The following is a 15,571-nucleotide window of genomic DNA, read 5'->3' on the forward strand; positions in this document are numbered from 1 at the left end:
CTGGATTCTCGGGTAACCGCGGGCACACTTGAATGCGTTGGCAGTACATGTAAGAGGAATCATTGTGTGTGCGAGCGAGTGCCTCGAGACCTGCCGATACGCACGAAGCAGCTACCTCATTCTGCCTTGAACCAACCCCAGGCAACAAACTCAACTCCAATCAAACGTCAGAGGCCCTCAGCTTTCTCTCCTTTATTCCACATTGAATGTCTCGCTCTAGACAGAGAAAGGTCTACGGAGATGCCTCTTCTCTAATAGGTATAATGGGGAAACCGGCCGACGTGTAAGCATGATGGAGAGGGACGTGATCTCTGTAAAGTCAAAGTCCGTAGCGTACTTTACCACCTAGACACATATCAAATACCTCAGATTCATTGCGAATGAAACGATTAGTATTCACACACCCATCACTGGTTTATATAGAATTCGGGCCAACCGACAACGTCAAGGTAAAGGGGCTTTCCTACCTATACACAAACGAGCTTACTTCCAAACGATACTAAGAGATTCCCATTGAAGCTCCTCCTAGACCTGCAGAGCAGTATCTTCCCTATTCGCATGACTTCCCTTCCTCCAACCATCCGTTGGGTCCCTCTTACTACTAACCCCCTTCTCAGCCCCAACCTTACCCCAACCACCACCACCAGGAGTATTGATAATAATCCTCTCCCCAGGCTTCATTGGCGCACTATTCTTCGCTCCCAGGTTAAATCTCCGCTCCTCATACTCCACCTCCTCGTCTCCCTTCGCCTCCCCAGAAGCACCCTTCAACCTCTTCAACGACTTCTCCCAGCTCCCCTTCTCAACCTTCCTCACCCACACATTCAACCCAGCCTCAGCATCCTCTCCACCGGCGAGTCCATACGGCCTATACACCCGCCTCTCACTTAGAATCGACACCTGCACGGAGATCCGGAACTCGATATCCCTGACAACGCCATCACCGCCGCGATGCTGCCCATCACCACCAGACCCCTTCCTCAACGAAAATTCCCTCAAAATCACGGGATACCGCCTCTCAAACACCTCCGAGTCGGTAATACGAGTATTCGTCATGTGCGTATGCACACCACTCGTGCCCTCCCAGGTCGGTCCCGCGCCGCTGCCGCCCGCAATCGTCTCGTAGTACCCGAACCCTTTTACCTCCTTCTGCCCCGTCACGTTGCCGCCGAAACCAAACGTGAGGTTGTTACAGTCGCCCTGGCTCGCGGCGCACGCCTGGAAGGCCTTGAAGATGACGTCTGTGACGCGCTGGCTCGTCAGGACGTTGCCGCCTACGACCGCTGCGCCGTCTGATGGTGACAACAGCGATTTGGGGGGGATTTTGACGTTGATGGGCTTGAGGCATCCCTGGTTCAGTGGTATGTCCTCCGAGATGAGACACCGGAGGCAGTATATAATGGCACTATACGTCACGGCCTCGGGGGCGTTGACGTTGCCGTAGACTTCGGGTCCGGTGCCCTCAAAATCAAACACAGCCTCGCCCTTATCGGCGTCGATTGTGACTTTGAGACGAATCGGGCTTCCGTCGTCCATGAAGTCCACCGCTTGCAGGTCCTTGCCTTCGAATCGCTTGCTGACTTCCTTCAGTAGAGTACGGACGCACAATTCGGCGTTATTCTGGATGTGAACCATGTAAAACTGCACAGTTTCTTCACCGTACTCCGCAATGAGACCCTCAATCAGCGCGATACCCTTCTGGTTCGCCGAGACCTGGGCTCTCAGGTCGTTGATATTATCGGCTAAGCAGCGGGTTCCACTGCACCCGGGGTACTGTGCAGGTTCGTTATACAACAACTCCGTCACTCTCTTTTCATCGAAACGCCCTTCGCTGACAAGCTTCTCGCTCTTAATCGCAGCGCCCTCTTGGAACAGCTCCTTTGAGTGAGGGGGCATACTACCGGCCGTGATACCTCCGATATCCGCATGATGCGCTCTCGACGCGGCGTAGAAGAGGATTTTGTCGCCCTTGTCGTTGAAAGCCGGCATCACGAGGGTGATATCTGGCAAATGGGTACCTCCGTAGGAAGGATGGTTGGAGATGATGACGTCGCCCTTCTTCAAGTCACCTTTCCAGATTTCGGCTTGCCGTTTGACGCAGGTGGACATTGAGCCCAAATGGACGGGGAGATGGGGTGCATTGGCTACGAGACCGCCCGTCGCGTCAAAGATGGCACAGGAGAAGTCGAGCCTTTCTTTAACGTTGGTGCTGACGCTGGTTTTCTGGAGTGCTCTGCCCATTTGTTCTGCAATAGCCATGAATCGATGACCGAAAATGCTCAGCATAATCGGATCGACTTCTCGTTCGCCTTGATTCGTCGGTGACCTGCATCTCGACGTTAGCTTCACGTTGCCGGATCGAATGTGCAGTACATACCCATCCTCTTTGGATCCTTCCTTGTCGATATCAATCACGACGTGGGTATCAAGAACCAGCGCAGTAGCCTTTGGCGTAACCACGATGGTCTGCGTGCCATCAGCGAGCATGGCAGGTCCCTTGATAGTCTCCCCAGTGCTCAAGTCTTCAAGCTTGTACACCGGGGTATCGAGTCGGCCTTCCTCGAAATACACCTGTTGTCGGTTATGCGCCTTGCTCTGCTCCACATCTGTGCGCTTCAACTCCTTGAGCTGCTGGTCCACTGTCTTCTCCTCGTGCCTAAAGCTCTTTCCAATACCGCGAACGCGTACGTCATCTACAATGATGTCCCGATCGTCGAGTGTAAATCCAAACTCATAGCGATGCTGCTGGATGAAAGCCGTGCCAAAGTCCCAGTCCTTTGCGTCCTTCTGCTCGTCCTGATCCGGCCTGATAATCATCAGCGCCGACTCGGTACCGCGGTACCTCATGTTGAGATACTCCTCAAACACAATTTCCTTCTCATCGAAGCCCTGGTCGCGCAAGGCCTTGCGGGACTTGTCTTTGAGCTTCTCCATCTTGCTCTTAAGCTCGTCCACTGCCTTGCCGGGGTACTCCCAGACCTTGGAATCAGGCTCCTGGCGCTCGTCGACGACGTCCGCGAGCGCCATGCCGTAGGCTGATAATACGGAGGAGTACCTGTGAATAAGAATCTGCTTAATACCGAGGGCCTCGGCGATGGCAACGGCGTGCTGTCCACCAGCACCGCCAAATGTCGCCAAGCGGTGCTTAGAAGAATCGTGACCCTTGGCTTCCGTAATGGACCTGATGGGTCTCGTCATGGTCTCATTCGCAACAGTCAAAAATCCGTACGCCACCTCGTCGACGCTCATACTCTTTCCAGTCTCTTTATTAACCTGGTCTGCAAGTTCCTGTAGGACCTTCTTACTGGCCTCGGGATCAAGTCCCTGGTCCTCATTCTCGCCAAAGATCTTGGGGAAGAACTCGGGAAGCAAACGGCCCAAGTAGAGATTGGCATCAGTCACAGTCGCCGGACCCCCTTTTCGATAGCATGCCGGGCCAGGATGCGCGCCAGCAGACTCGGGCCCCACGACAAACAGCCCATTCTTCCAGAAAAGCATGGAGCCGCCACCCGCCGCAACCGTGTTGATGTCTAGCTGCGGCGATTGGATGGTCACACCGGCGGTGGTCGTCTCAAAGACGTGCTCATATCGTCCCTCGCCGAACCGAGAGACGTCGGTGCTCGTGCCGCCCATGTCGAATCCAATCACGGGAATCTTTGTGTCTTCGTCGTACGACGTGATGGCGTATCCCACAACACCACCGGCCGGACCGGATAGAATGGCCTTGAGCCCGGTGAAATTCTCCACGTCGACCAGGCCGCCGTCGCTTTGCATGAACTCGCATCGGGCCCCCTTGGTACCTTCTTCTTGCTGGACGCTTCTGGTCCCCAAGCCACCTTCAAATCCAGCTTGGAAGCCCGAGATGTACTTTTTGATTGCTGGTGTCAGATACGCGTCCGCGCAAACGGATGTAGCTCGCGAGACCAGCTTGATCATGGGCATGAGTTCGTGACTGAGAGAAATGTGCTTGAAGCCAATCTCTTTTGCAATCTTGCCGACCAAGGCTTCGTGGTCGGGGAATGTGTAGCCGTGCATTAAACACACCGCAATACTGCGAATACCCGAGTCGTAGACCTCCTGCAAATGACCCTTGATACTCTGCGCCTCGGGGCGCTGCAATATCCTCACAGCCTCCCCCGAGGTCCCCTGAACAAGCTCCGCTTTAGCCGCCTCCGGCGTTCCAGCCTTGGCAGACACTTCGGTCAAATGCCTCGTCGGGTCCTCAGCATAGTCCTCCAGCGTAACGCGCTCATCAACCTCGACGACCCTCTCATACAACACATCCGGCTTCCGGATCGCCAGGTCAAAGATCTTGGGCCTGCTCTGGTTGCCGATGGCGAGACAGTCCTTGAACCCCTTTGTCACGACCATGGCGATCTTCTCGCCCTTGCGCTCTAGCAAGGCATTCGTGGCTACAGTGGTGCCCATGCGGATTGAATCAATCCTCTTTGTGTCGAGGGCCTCGCCGCGGGGGATTTCCCTGCCGAGGAAGTGCGACATGATGCGCCTGATTCCCTCAAGGGGCGCATCTTCATAGTTTGCTGGGTCTTCGGAGAGGAGCTTGATGATTGTCTCTTTTCCGTTGAACTCGCCGACGCAGTCGGTGAAGGTACCGCCGCGGTCGATGGCGATGCAGATGCCGCGGTCTCGTGAGTCTGAAGCCATTGTAACGGTAGACCTCGAGAATGCAGGTATGGGGACTCGAAGATTATCTCGCTCAGAGTCTTGCTTCACTTTTGCAATTGAAAATATCAGAAAGCTTTCCTGCAAGGCTGAATTAGAGTTCAATGGTATAGACGAAGACTAAAGATCATGAATTGAACACGATGATCCGATGACAAATGATATTGGTAGGTATCGACGTCAACGGGATACCTTACAACGGAGGGCGCTGCCGATAAGATAAGGAGCTTGGGAGCTCCGCACCCCACTACTAGCGCGATCTACCCCGCCTTCCGCACCCGTGGAGCAGTGGACGGTGGTGACATGCGAGTTGAGTGGAGGCGTTCTTGCACTTCGAGCCGTTGAGGCAATGCAGTGGGAAGCAATCGCATTCGAAGTGTGTGTTTAAGAACTGGGCAAATAGTGTACAGCTATTAAAAGAAAATCAATTAGAATGACAAACTAAAAAGAGTTCACCCCCCCGGTGCTGAATTGGGGGCTACATCTCTTGGTGCTCATGCTGGGAATCGAACTCGAACTCGGAGCCTGTCGTCGAGTAGGCTATTGGGCGTAGATATTAATTGTTAACCTTGAACCACTCCACCTCCCAGCCAGTTTGACCTGACCCGTCGACCTAGACGGGCGCCTCCTGGCTGGTAACGGAAATGGAGTTGGCGGGACCTATATGGGTTCTCTATGTATTCAGGTGGTGGAATATGTTATGGGACGAAGATGTCGTAAGGTGCCTCAGGTATGGTCTGCACCGCTACCTTTGTAGTCACGGGGTCATGCTACCATCTTTGCTCTACGGATACCAAAGTGAACACAAGCGATATTGGCAAGGAATTTCTTCTCGTCCTTGCCTCAGTCCTTTGAGAATGCGATTAAGGCTGAGAAGTCTACCCTATAGCTTCGCGCAAAGCAATAGTCACCAATCAAAAGAATGTAATCTCTTCGTGAAGTGTACATGTCCGTCAATTATTAAGTATGTATGTGTAGTAATCTTGTTCTCATCCCCAGCGATGCCAAGTTGCCTGGCATCGGTCGTTTCCATGTCTTTCAAGTCATATAGTCTTACAAACAGCGACTGCTCTGCGCTGCGCTCTCTCGTCTTCGTATCCGATTGTTGGTACAAAAAGTGTGTATCGCGCCGGCGCCAAAGGGATGAAAGTGGTAGAGACTAGTGAGTGACGACCCTCACGGCCTGGAGCATCATGCCAAACATGAAGCCCCGCGCCACCTCTTGAATCTGAAGACAGTCAAAGATACGTCCCAATGCGTCGGTCGTCGCCGCCTGTCCCATAACGCCAGTCAAAGCAGCCGGAACACCTCGTTTGATCAGGAGGTTGCGTGCCTTGATGCGCAGCTTCTCCTTCTCCTCCTCCGTCATCTCGGCGGGCCAGGTGGCCCGCTCCTCGTCAGTCGGCATCGTATTCTCTCTCAGCTTGCGAAGGTGGTATGCAAGTCCTTCGTCCTTGGTGTTGGCATCGATGACGGATTCCTGCATCATCTTTTGGATCGCGATCAAGGACGGGTTGCCGGGTCGCAAAAGGAACGACTTTGCTGCAGCTAGCAGAGTTCGTCGAATGTTCCAAGCGGATGAGAGCGTGTACATCTCATTGATAATTGCGAAGACCAGCTCAACAGCCACATTGGTTTCCTGCTCCTGAAGAGGAGAGTATTGCCGTGCAGGCTTCGCCTCCTTCTTTTTCGGCTGCGTCTGCGGAAGACCCGGCGAAAGAGCTCCCATAGAATTGCGCGGGGAAATGACTTCGTCCATCTTAGCCTGCATGTCCCCTTGGGTAGGTGACTGGTAGTCTTCTGGCATCTCGTCTGGCGGCGGAGGCAGGTATTGAAGGTTCATGACATCGAGACTCGTGGACGATGGAGATCGAAGGGCGGGCGACTGCAAAGGCGCCAGGCTCGAGGCTCTACTATGCTCGCGACTGCCAGTAGCACTTGGAGTGTTCCTCTCCCAACGATCGGAACGAGGCTTGAGACTATCCGCCTCGGTATCGCCTCGGGGGTCAAAGCTAGGTCGGCGTTCCATAGGGGCGATCTTGCCTGGCTGAGTCGAGACAATCGAGGATCTTTGGCTGTCGAGACTGTCCCGGCCCTTCCGAGGGCCCACCCCAGTCGTCGGCGAAGTTAGTGCCGCGTTGAGACTGGTAGTACTGTCCATTCTTGGTGGTGTTCCCGTAGACCAGCGATGATTTGATGTTTGGATCTCCGACAACGAGGATGCGGTGTTCTTTCTTGGGCCGAGACCGATGTTGTTGAACATGCCAGTCACCCCGCCAAACACTGCCTTGCCGCCTTCCATGGCACCCTTGGGGCCCATTGTCAAGACGTCCAGCATGTTCTTGCCAACCGTGTCCCATGGCAGACCCGATTTGGAGTTGCTGTGGCCGTGACCCGAATCTTTCTCCAGGAAGCGTTTCATACCCTCGCTCTCTGCGAGTGACTTATACCAGCAGGCGTCCTTGACATAGCGCTCCAGTTCACCACGCAGCGACGCCCGGGTGTGCGACTTCCAGTTAGGAAGCTCAGCATGCTGTTCTGTAAAAGCTGTCACGCCCGAAATGTTTGCAATACGTCTCAAGATCTCGTGCAGAGTCTCAAAGTCAGAGTACTGCCTCACAATCATCCAGCCGGGGTAATGAGACGAAGATGGTTCGATCTGAACCATGTAGTCCCAATTCGGCTTGCTCCGGATACGGTTGTTGTCGTTGCCATCCTCATACAGAGTAATGGTGGCATTGTGCAGTGTCAAAGGAAGCTTGCGAGAGCTTTCCTCGGGCACTTCAGGCTCCTCCTTCGCGGGCGGCACGATCTGGTCAAAGTTCAGGAACTGGGACGCGCTGCCGCTAGAGGCGTGTTTGGATGAAGGCTGTTTCGGTGACGACTTCTGGCTGGAAGAGTCCGTGACGGGCGAGTGCATGCTTTCCCGCTTAGAAACGTCGGACTCATTTGAACCACTCGAACCATTCGTTGAAGGCTTCTCCGCTGAAGACAAGGATCTCGGTGACAGCTCCCCAGGGGACGATACAATGTTACCCTCAGCAGTCTGCACTGTCGGTTTAGTCGCCGAGTCAACGCTCTGTCGTGTCTTGACTCTCTTCGCTTCTTCTTCGGCGATCAGGGCGTTCATCCGCTTCATCTCCTCCATGGCTTCCTCCATCTCTTCGTCAGCCTTGCTGAGCTGCTTCTTGTGTGAGACCAATGATCCTTTGCGGCGCTCGCGTTCCGTATCTAATGAGTTGCGGTTTCCCTTGGTCAGGGCGATGTTGCCAACGTTTCCGTCGATATCAATAAATGCATTCGCATTGTTGACAGCGCTCGCAGCACTAGCAGTAGCTGCCTCAGGGCCCGTTTGCATGCCAACGTCGATAGCCTGACTAAAGTCGGGTTCTCCGGCTTCCAAGAGGTAGACAATCCAGGCATTGATCCACTCCGGCGACGAGCATGACTGTAAGGACATCTCAAGAATGACTCCTGCCAGGATCTCCAGGAGGAACACACGAGCAGGATCGCAATTGTATGCCGACCGTTCCAGGAACCCAAGGAGGTCGTCTGCGACATTGTGGAATTTTGCAGCCTGTTGGGACCGATTCAGAAGATTGGCCAGATTTGAGTTGGGGTTTTCTTCGAGGTATTTGGAGATGACCTCTGGGGCTGTCGAGTTCGGTTCGTTATTCTGGTCGGTGAAGGCAGAGGACAACTCGGAAAGGAAGACGATGAACATAGACGACGCATTGGTCATGAAGTCGAGAAAGGAGTCGGCGGGTCGTTTGCGGTAGAGGTGGTTCGACACGGAGAGGAGAAACGAGTTGAGGAGTCTCCGACAAGAAAGAGGGAACGAGCTGTCTGTCGGAAGAATCGGGTTATACCACCACTTGACGTAGTCGCGGATCACGGCGTCCACCAAGCCGGTCAGGGCCTCGCGCGTCTCTGGTTGGAAATCGTCGAATCCATGGATGAGTCGATCTTCCTCCTCCTCGTCGTTCTTGGGTGGCTCTGCGATCTTGACCAGGGCCAAACGCTGGAGGACGTCAATTCCCTTTTCACCCCGGACCGCCCGGGACACCTCTGGGTGGCGTGCTTCGTACGAGATGAAGGCGACAATACCACCAAAAGCGCCAATCAGGACGAGTCCAACCTTGCCAAGGATGAAGTATGTCGAAGCTGCCAGGCCGACTGCGATAGCGCCTAGAGTCTCGGGTGTCGCGGTCGACAAGAACTTGAGTACTCTGGTGACCAAGTCATCTTCTTCTTCCGAATTTCCACCCGGCTTTTGCGCTTCCGGAGTGGCCGCCGCTGTCGTTGAGGGAGCAGAGGCAATCGCCGTTTTCTCTTCGGCAGCAGGGAGGATTGTGGATGGTGTCGTTGTAGTTGTTGCTGTTGTTGTCTCGGTAGCCGGGAGCTTCTCGTCGGCGACGGGAGATGCGCCGCCCGGTGGATGCACTTCGGCCGGCGTTGAGTCCATGTTTGCTTAGTTCGTCGGTCTATTGAATTCGGGGGCCACACTCTCTCTCACACATCCCTGACGCTGGAGGTGAAGACAAAGCGTGCATTAATCGAGCAAAGCAAGAAGCAGATTCGAGAGGTATTCTGGCCGTAAGCAAAGAGCATAAGCAGCAAGTGGTGGTCGTCTTCAGCTGCAGGCGCAAGCTCTAGAAAAGTTGGTAGAGGACAGTTGGCCGGCCTTTCCGTGAGATGGTTCTCCTCAGCCACACGCAGCTATGGACGGTAGTGTTTCGAAAAAGTCCAGCAGAAAAAAAAAGAGGCGTGCGCCGACTTTGAAGTGAACCAAAACCAGAACCAAAATCAGATCTCGTTTTAGGGGGGGCCTAAGCGCTGATGGGACTGGGGGAGGACGGGAAGCGAATTCTTGTTGACGTCCACGGTGGAGTTTCCAGCAAATTGGCCCGCCTTGAATGGGAACGCAGATGTGCTCAAAAAGCTCGCCAAAGCTCTAGACGCCTAATTTTACACTAGTGTAGTGACCAAACCCCTGTACCGGTCCAGTCGCCTAGGAGAAAATCCCCGTGTTTCTGGGCAGTGTCTGTCCACTCTGGCTGATCTGATTCCACTTGTTTATTAAAACCGTCTGTTGGATCGTCAGTAATTGCAGCATGCTTGAGTCTGTAGGTATGGGATCATCAGCATTGGATAGGGGAAAGGGATGGGCAGTGCGGCGCAGATGGACTGATGGACAGAATATGGGGTTGAAACACATCTCAAGCAGCCGTGGAAGGACCATTCTGGTTCAGCTGGGTCAGGAGGCGGCAGATGCGCGCTCGAGGTGAGACAAGATAACGATGTCCCTTGCATCGAGTGACGCGACAGGGTCTCAATGTTGGAGATTAACGTCTTTTAGTGCTCTGCGCCGCAAAATTATCCCCCAGCTCGCTCCCGTCCTTGGCGTGCAACGTCTCCCCCGGAAAGCACGTTATTAACCAGATCAAATTACTCTATGTGCTTACCTAAGGTATCTCAAGCTCATCATGGCTATCACGTGCCCTCGCGTCACATGTCCTATCCAAGCCGATTACGTCACCTGTCAAAAGTCGCGACAGACCACTTTACTCGGCAGACCGCAACGCGCCTGCCCGGTCATTGACAACTCATTGTGCATACGATCGACAACACATCAGAGATCCCGTTTCAATTTTTCAAGGTCAGCCTTGATAATCGCGCCAATCTTTCTAGCCTTAGGCTAAGCCCCAATCTCATCTACTATATCACCCATTGGTACCGCGAATTTAGCGAACATCCAGTCAACCATGCCATTCACCAAGGGTACTAAGCGCGCTGCCCCACGCGACTCGCGAAGCGACTCCGAGGACGAGGTCATCACCAAGTCCAACAAGAAGACCAAAACCGCAAAGAATGGCGCAAGCACAGATGGAGTCGATAAGGATGGCAACCCTTTCTGGGATGTGAGTTCTCTATCCAACTTTACCATCTGTAGCCTGGCCTCCTGACATGCCTCTCTTCCCCTCCACAGCTCTCCAACAAGCGCCGCATAGGCCTTTCCCAATTCAAGAACACTACCTTTGTCAACATTCGCGAGTTCTACGAAAAGGACGGCGACATGCTGCCGGGCAAGAAGGGCATCTCCCTCACAGTACCCCAGTACGAGGCTCTCGTCAAGGCCATGCCCGCTATCAGCGAGAAGCTGCGCGCCATGGGCCACGACGTCGAGGATGTTGAGGAGGACGGTGGCGCCCCAACTGCAGTCGAAGCTCCGAAGACCGCGACCAAGGAGAAATCACGAGCCAAGAAGTCCAACATCGAGGCCACTAGTGATGAGGAGTCGGACTAGGATTCGGATTCGAGTGACGAGGACAACGAGGATAACGAGTGTGAGTCTAATGCGGAAACAGGAAGTGAACAATTCGATTCGAGTTCGGATTCTGAGTGAGGGAAAGGGGGCAGGCGTTATTGAGATCAAAAGTTGCGCGCTTCGTACGGATTTGTTTTGTTGCTTTATCCTGATCATGGCAAGACAGGGTTTGATGTATGAAAACGGAGCAGGGACAAGAGACCAACACCATTTCTAAGGAGCTGCAATAGCTGGCTAGCTGAGCTCGATGTTCAAGAATTAACGGTTGATATCTGACTATACTTTGGGCATGCCCCGCGTCGAGTTCGTCCTCGAGGAATATACCTTTATGCCTCCTCAATTCCCTTCAACCACTTTCCCATCAGCCTTTCCGACGTCTATCTGCGCAATTGCTGTCACGCAAGTTATCGAGCTGGTTTTGGTATTTACTGTAGACTCCCCACCAGGTTATGACGTCCAAGGGATGAATTACATTGACGTATTAAAGGGAGAAAGTGGCCGCGAGCGCGGAAGGATATAAATCTATAACGGAAACGCCGCACAGCGAGAGGAGCCTATGCCGTCAATCTTAAGCCATACCATCGTCCCGAAGTGATGCAATGTGAACGCAACGATGCACCTAGGAGAGCAGAATCCTCGCTTGATACTCGGGCTGTGGAGCAGGACTGTGCGCGTACTCAGGACGATTTTGATACAGGCTCTATCACCTTGTACTCATTCTTAGCTTCGGGTCCAGTAGTGCGATGTTGAAGTACCATAGCGGAGGTGGCGAGATGAGACCGCTCGAGTGACGCCGGGCATTGAGGCAAAGATACCACCAATAGGCCATGACCTGGAAACGGTTGTGACCTTTGGGAGTCACGCAGACAGCTCACGTGAGAGGATATGCATTTCTGCCATGAAGAAATTATAGGTCAAGATTGGTGCTCGGGAGATATGAGAAGAAATACGGCCCTTAAAACATGACTGATATTTAACGCTCCGGTCTGGGATTTTGGTACTAAGGTGGCCCACTTGCTGGGTTCTCCGAAATACCTCACGCTTTAAAAGTCGGCCTTCAAGCCTCTTGTCGGAGTAGAACTGAGGAAAACTGCATTTGATGCTCTGCGAACTAGATGTAGCAGGAATATCCCAGGGAAGCGTCTAATCTTGTCCACCGACAATAAGTAGCGTAACACCTGGCGGAGATAGAGCGAAATTATCACATATCCCAAGTTCCCTTCGAACATCCTTAAGGGATACCGTTCAAGAGATGTGGTTACCTGCGGATGCTCACTGGGATCATACAGCAGCGGACAACTTCACCGCAAGAATTCTCCAACGTAACCGTTCTTTTTCGATAGAGGCATTGATTGCGAGGTTTACCACCAGCATTCCATAGCAATCACCATCTGTCGTACATTTTGCATTGTGCGATATTTCTGAAGGATATCTGCAAGACCTATCTGTATGAAGTAAAACATGCCAGGGAACTTTCTGTCAATAGGCGTACGACACAGGGAAGAAGCTCACAGAGGCCAACTCCTGTGAGGGTCAATGAATTACTGAAATATGTCCTTCCCTCGACGTGTACTCCCTGCGATGCATATATATCCGAGCTGCTCCTTTGTTGCTTGGACGTCCTCTTATTATCCTGACTAACCCCTATTCGAGAGGGCTCTGACACGTTCACAAGGCACGCTTGTCGAAGGGTATATTCAGTTGGTTAATTTTCTGCTTTCATAGAAATGTGTACCAATGAGTGTAGTTGGCAGGAACTAGACACAACTACATGTAAAACGGTGACATAACCCCCTGATAAGTAAAAAAAAATGCAGTATAAGTCATCAACAACCAGGCTCCAAAGTCAGGTATCAATTGACGAGCCTCTGCGATTTCAAGTTGAGGCCATGCTCGCATACCTGGTTCTTCATTACTTACCTTAGTGACTTAAACGCCATCTTGTTGCGGAAGGTAGTCTGATTGGCCTTCATCGACTACCCCATAGCCGACATGAAAAGCGAAGAGGTTCACAGAGGAAAACGGACGCTGTCATGGCGAGATGAGGAAAAACAAACCCATATCGTACCTGCCATAAGCCGCACCGCCCAGCGTTCGGCACGATTGTTACATGGTCCGCAACCTCCGAACACGCCCGGAGGACCCTGGCCGGCCCCGGTGTCTCGTACGGAGGGTTATTGTGGAAATAACACGGGCAGATCGTGCCGTGTAAAACGGATCTTGACAAAAGGTCCGTGTTTGTAGATAAGGCAGGAGAAACCAATCGACCCATGCATATCTTCCAGGCCCATGGCCTCGCTTTGCCCAGCGCAAATTAAACAAGACCCATACGAATATCATCATCGCGCAATTACACGCGAGGCATTTTCATTCTCAGTACTCCGTCCGTCGTATCGTACATGTTTCCGGCCGAGGTTTACAGAAACAAGCTCCGGGCCTCTATTGGTGGCCTCATCAATCATTGGCAAAGCACATGCTTCCTTTTCCCCAAACTATCCATCACCCGGCACCATTGAGAGTTTCCCTCCAATTTCAAATTCCTAATTTCATGCCTCCCCCATGTCAAGTGTTTGATGATCCCGCAACGACAATCATCAGCATTGAATTCACTAGTACTAATTTTCTGGAAGGGCCCCGTTTTAGTGTATCGGTTTGGGGTCCAAAAAAGAAGTTAGTCGCCGGTGCTCCCCCGGCGCCCGTTGTAACCCCCCGCAATACTCCCTTCATTTCGTTGGAACGCTTTTGCTCTTTCCGTTGGAAACGGTCGTCACAAAACGGCCTTTAATTCTGCTCACACTAAGGTCGGATCCTTGTCGAGCAAACTACGGATAGAGAAGACGATCTCGCCTTGTTTCAATGCCTCCTCACCGAAAGTACCGGGCCACCCACGCCCAGGTGCCTTACGCCACAGACCAAGGAAACATCTCAAGCTCTCGAAATTTGGAGGGTTGATGTTCACGGTCAACGACAAGTGCTGCGGCAGACTCGCAACATCGCCTGAGATAGCAGCATTCGGGAACAACGCGCCTTGGGCGGATTCTCGTCTCCCTCGCATTGTGGAATTTACCGCCTTATCTTCCCCATCATGTCGTGTATCCCAAGTTCCGTGACCGAAGCAGTGCATCCGCGGCTCAGTCCGAATATACGGGCCGCGAGTAAGCCCGGAAACCCCGATCTGCTGACCGGTGGCTGTGCGGCCGGAAGGCCCCTCCGGTAGACCGTGGATGACGACGGCCACGTCGCCCCCGATATGCCATTGGTAATCTCGCTCTTGGCCTCTTCTTCCTCCCTTGGGCTCCCTATGGCCATTGGCCGTTTTAGAAACGCCAAGTTCCAACCCGTCGGGTCATGGCGAGAACGGCGTGAAAGAGCTCAGGCATACAGTTAGAGAACGCACTAATTGTGAGATTTCGAGGTGTCTAAGTCTTCGTATGCCTGTTCCCTCCCTCATCTTCGTCATGTTTGTCGAAAGAAGACGACGCCAATATTCTTGCGCAGACTAGACTTGTCTACCTACCTGCTGAAGTTGCCGTATGTACTCCCTACAAAACGGAAGAGCTGGCACCTCCGAACGGCTTCTTCCTTTTTTGCGGTGCCTTGGACCAGAACGGAAGAATTGAGTCATGCAAGGAATCTCATAAGCCGGGCCGTGAGGGCAGAACCCGTCGCGTTCATGTTTTGCTGTAGCTGTTTCGCGTATCTCTTCGAACCTGGCCAGACTGTACGCTCCGACTGTTCCAAAATGACCAATCGGTTGAACAATCCTGGTTTACCAAATTCGTCCACACGCTTGTCACGCCTTGAGAGCTTCTGCAACCAGTGCAAGTACGAATACTCAGTAGACGACGAAGCAGGATAGACGGGCATGCCTAGCGTCTACCTGTGGTTTCCCACGACGAACTTCATGAGTTCATTGACGCTGTCAAACAGCAGAAGTATATCACTAACGGACGACGCTACAGTCCTTCGCCATCGTACTTTTGTTTTGTCAAGTGAAGTCATTCTGTGTTGCTTTATTCGTTTCACGGAAAGGCACCGATACGCACAAGTGTTTGCCAGCCTCTCAACCAGAATATACATATTCCTGCGTGTTGGATCAAGATGATTCTTGCTGTAGACCTGGTGCCATGTTGTTCACGAAGTATAGATTGGAGTCCTGGCTGTTCGACTTGGGCTTTTCGTCCTCGTAAGTCGGATCTGGATTCCAATCAAACCTTCTGCCGAGTATTGACTGTTTGGATGGGAGTGAGCTTCTCCATCGTGGTTTTGAGATGGTCCCACCCATTTACATGATGAATCTCTTACCACTTACTATGAGTCCTTGACTTGACTCAGTTGAATTAGGCAGCCGTTTAGAAAAATAATTACGAACGCAAGCACAGCTTGGTAATGTAATTGCCCAATCCATATCAGTCCACAGAAGCTCAGCCACCATCAAACACGCACCTTCACAAGATAAGGGACGAATCAACTTGGCTTCACTTCCACTGAGCGGGAACCAACAACTTGGCATCGTCGCAACCGTCACGATACGGCTAACAATTGGCATCTTTCGATGCT

At 52.7% G+C, this 15,571-nt stretch overlaps 3 protein-coding genes across 3 annotated transcripts; 1 reads left to right on the top strand and 2 right to left on the bottom strand.

The window, feature by feature from the left end:
* Positions 1 to 525: 525 nt before the first annotated feature.
* On the bottom strand, positions 526 to 4,665 carry BDZ83DRAFT_576648 (hydantoinase B/oxoprolinase; the record flags this gene model as incomplete). The annotated part of the gene is made up of 2 exons (XM_060504937.1): positions 526 to 2,326; positions 2,378 to 4,665. 2 exons carry the CDS (start codon positions 4,663 to 4,665, stop codon positions 526 to 528), a joined length of 4,089 nt encoding a protein of 1,362 aa, XP_060365425.1.
* A 1,177-nt stretch (positions 4,666 to 5,842) lies between these two features.
* Positions 5,843 to 9,148, bottom strand: BDZ83DRAFT_651397 (PXA domain-containing protein; the record flags this gene model as incomplete). The annotated part of the gene is made up of 1 exon (XM_060510450.1): positions 5,843 to 9,148. One exon carries the CDS (start codon positions 9,146 to 9,148, stop codon positions 5,843 to 5,845), a length of 3,306 nt encoding a protein of 1,101 aa, XP_060365426.1.
* Positions 9,149 to 10,448: 1,300 nt separating this feature from the next.
* Positions 10,449 to 10,990, top strand: BDZ83DRAFT_576754 (transcriptional Coactivator p15; the record flags this gene model as incomplete). The annotated part of the gene is made up of 2 exons (XM_060504947.1): positions 10,449 to 10,604; positions 10,673 to 10,990. The coding sequence occupies 2 exons, from the start codon at positions 10,449 to 10,451 to the stop codon at positions 10,988 to 10,990; spliced, it is 474 nt and encodes a 157-aa protein (XP_060365427.1).
* Between the last annotated feature and the right edge of the window lie 4,581 nt (positions 10,991 to 15,571).

Source organism: Colletotrichum acutatum (assembly GCF_030867785.1).
Source record: "Colletotrichum acutatum strain CBS 112980 chromosome Unknown BDZ83scaffold_42, whole genome shotgun sequence".
NCBI lineage: Eukaryota > Fungi > Ascomycota > Sordariomycetes > Glomerellales > Glomerellaceae > Colletotrichum > Colletotrichum acutatum.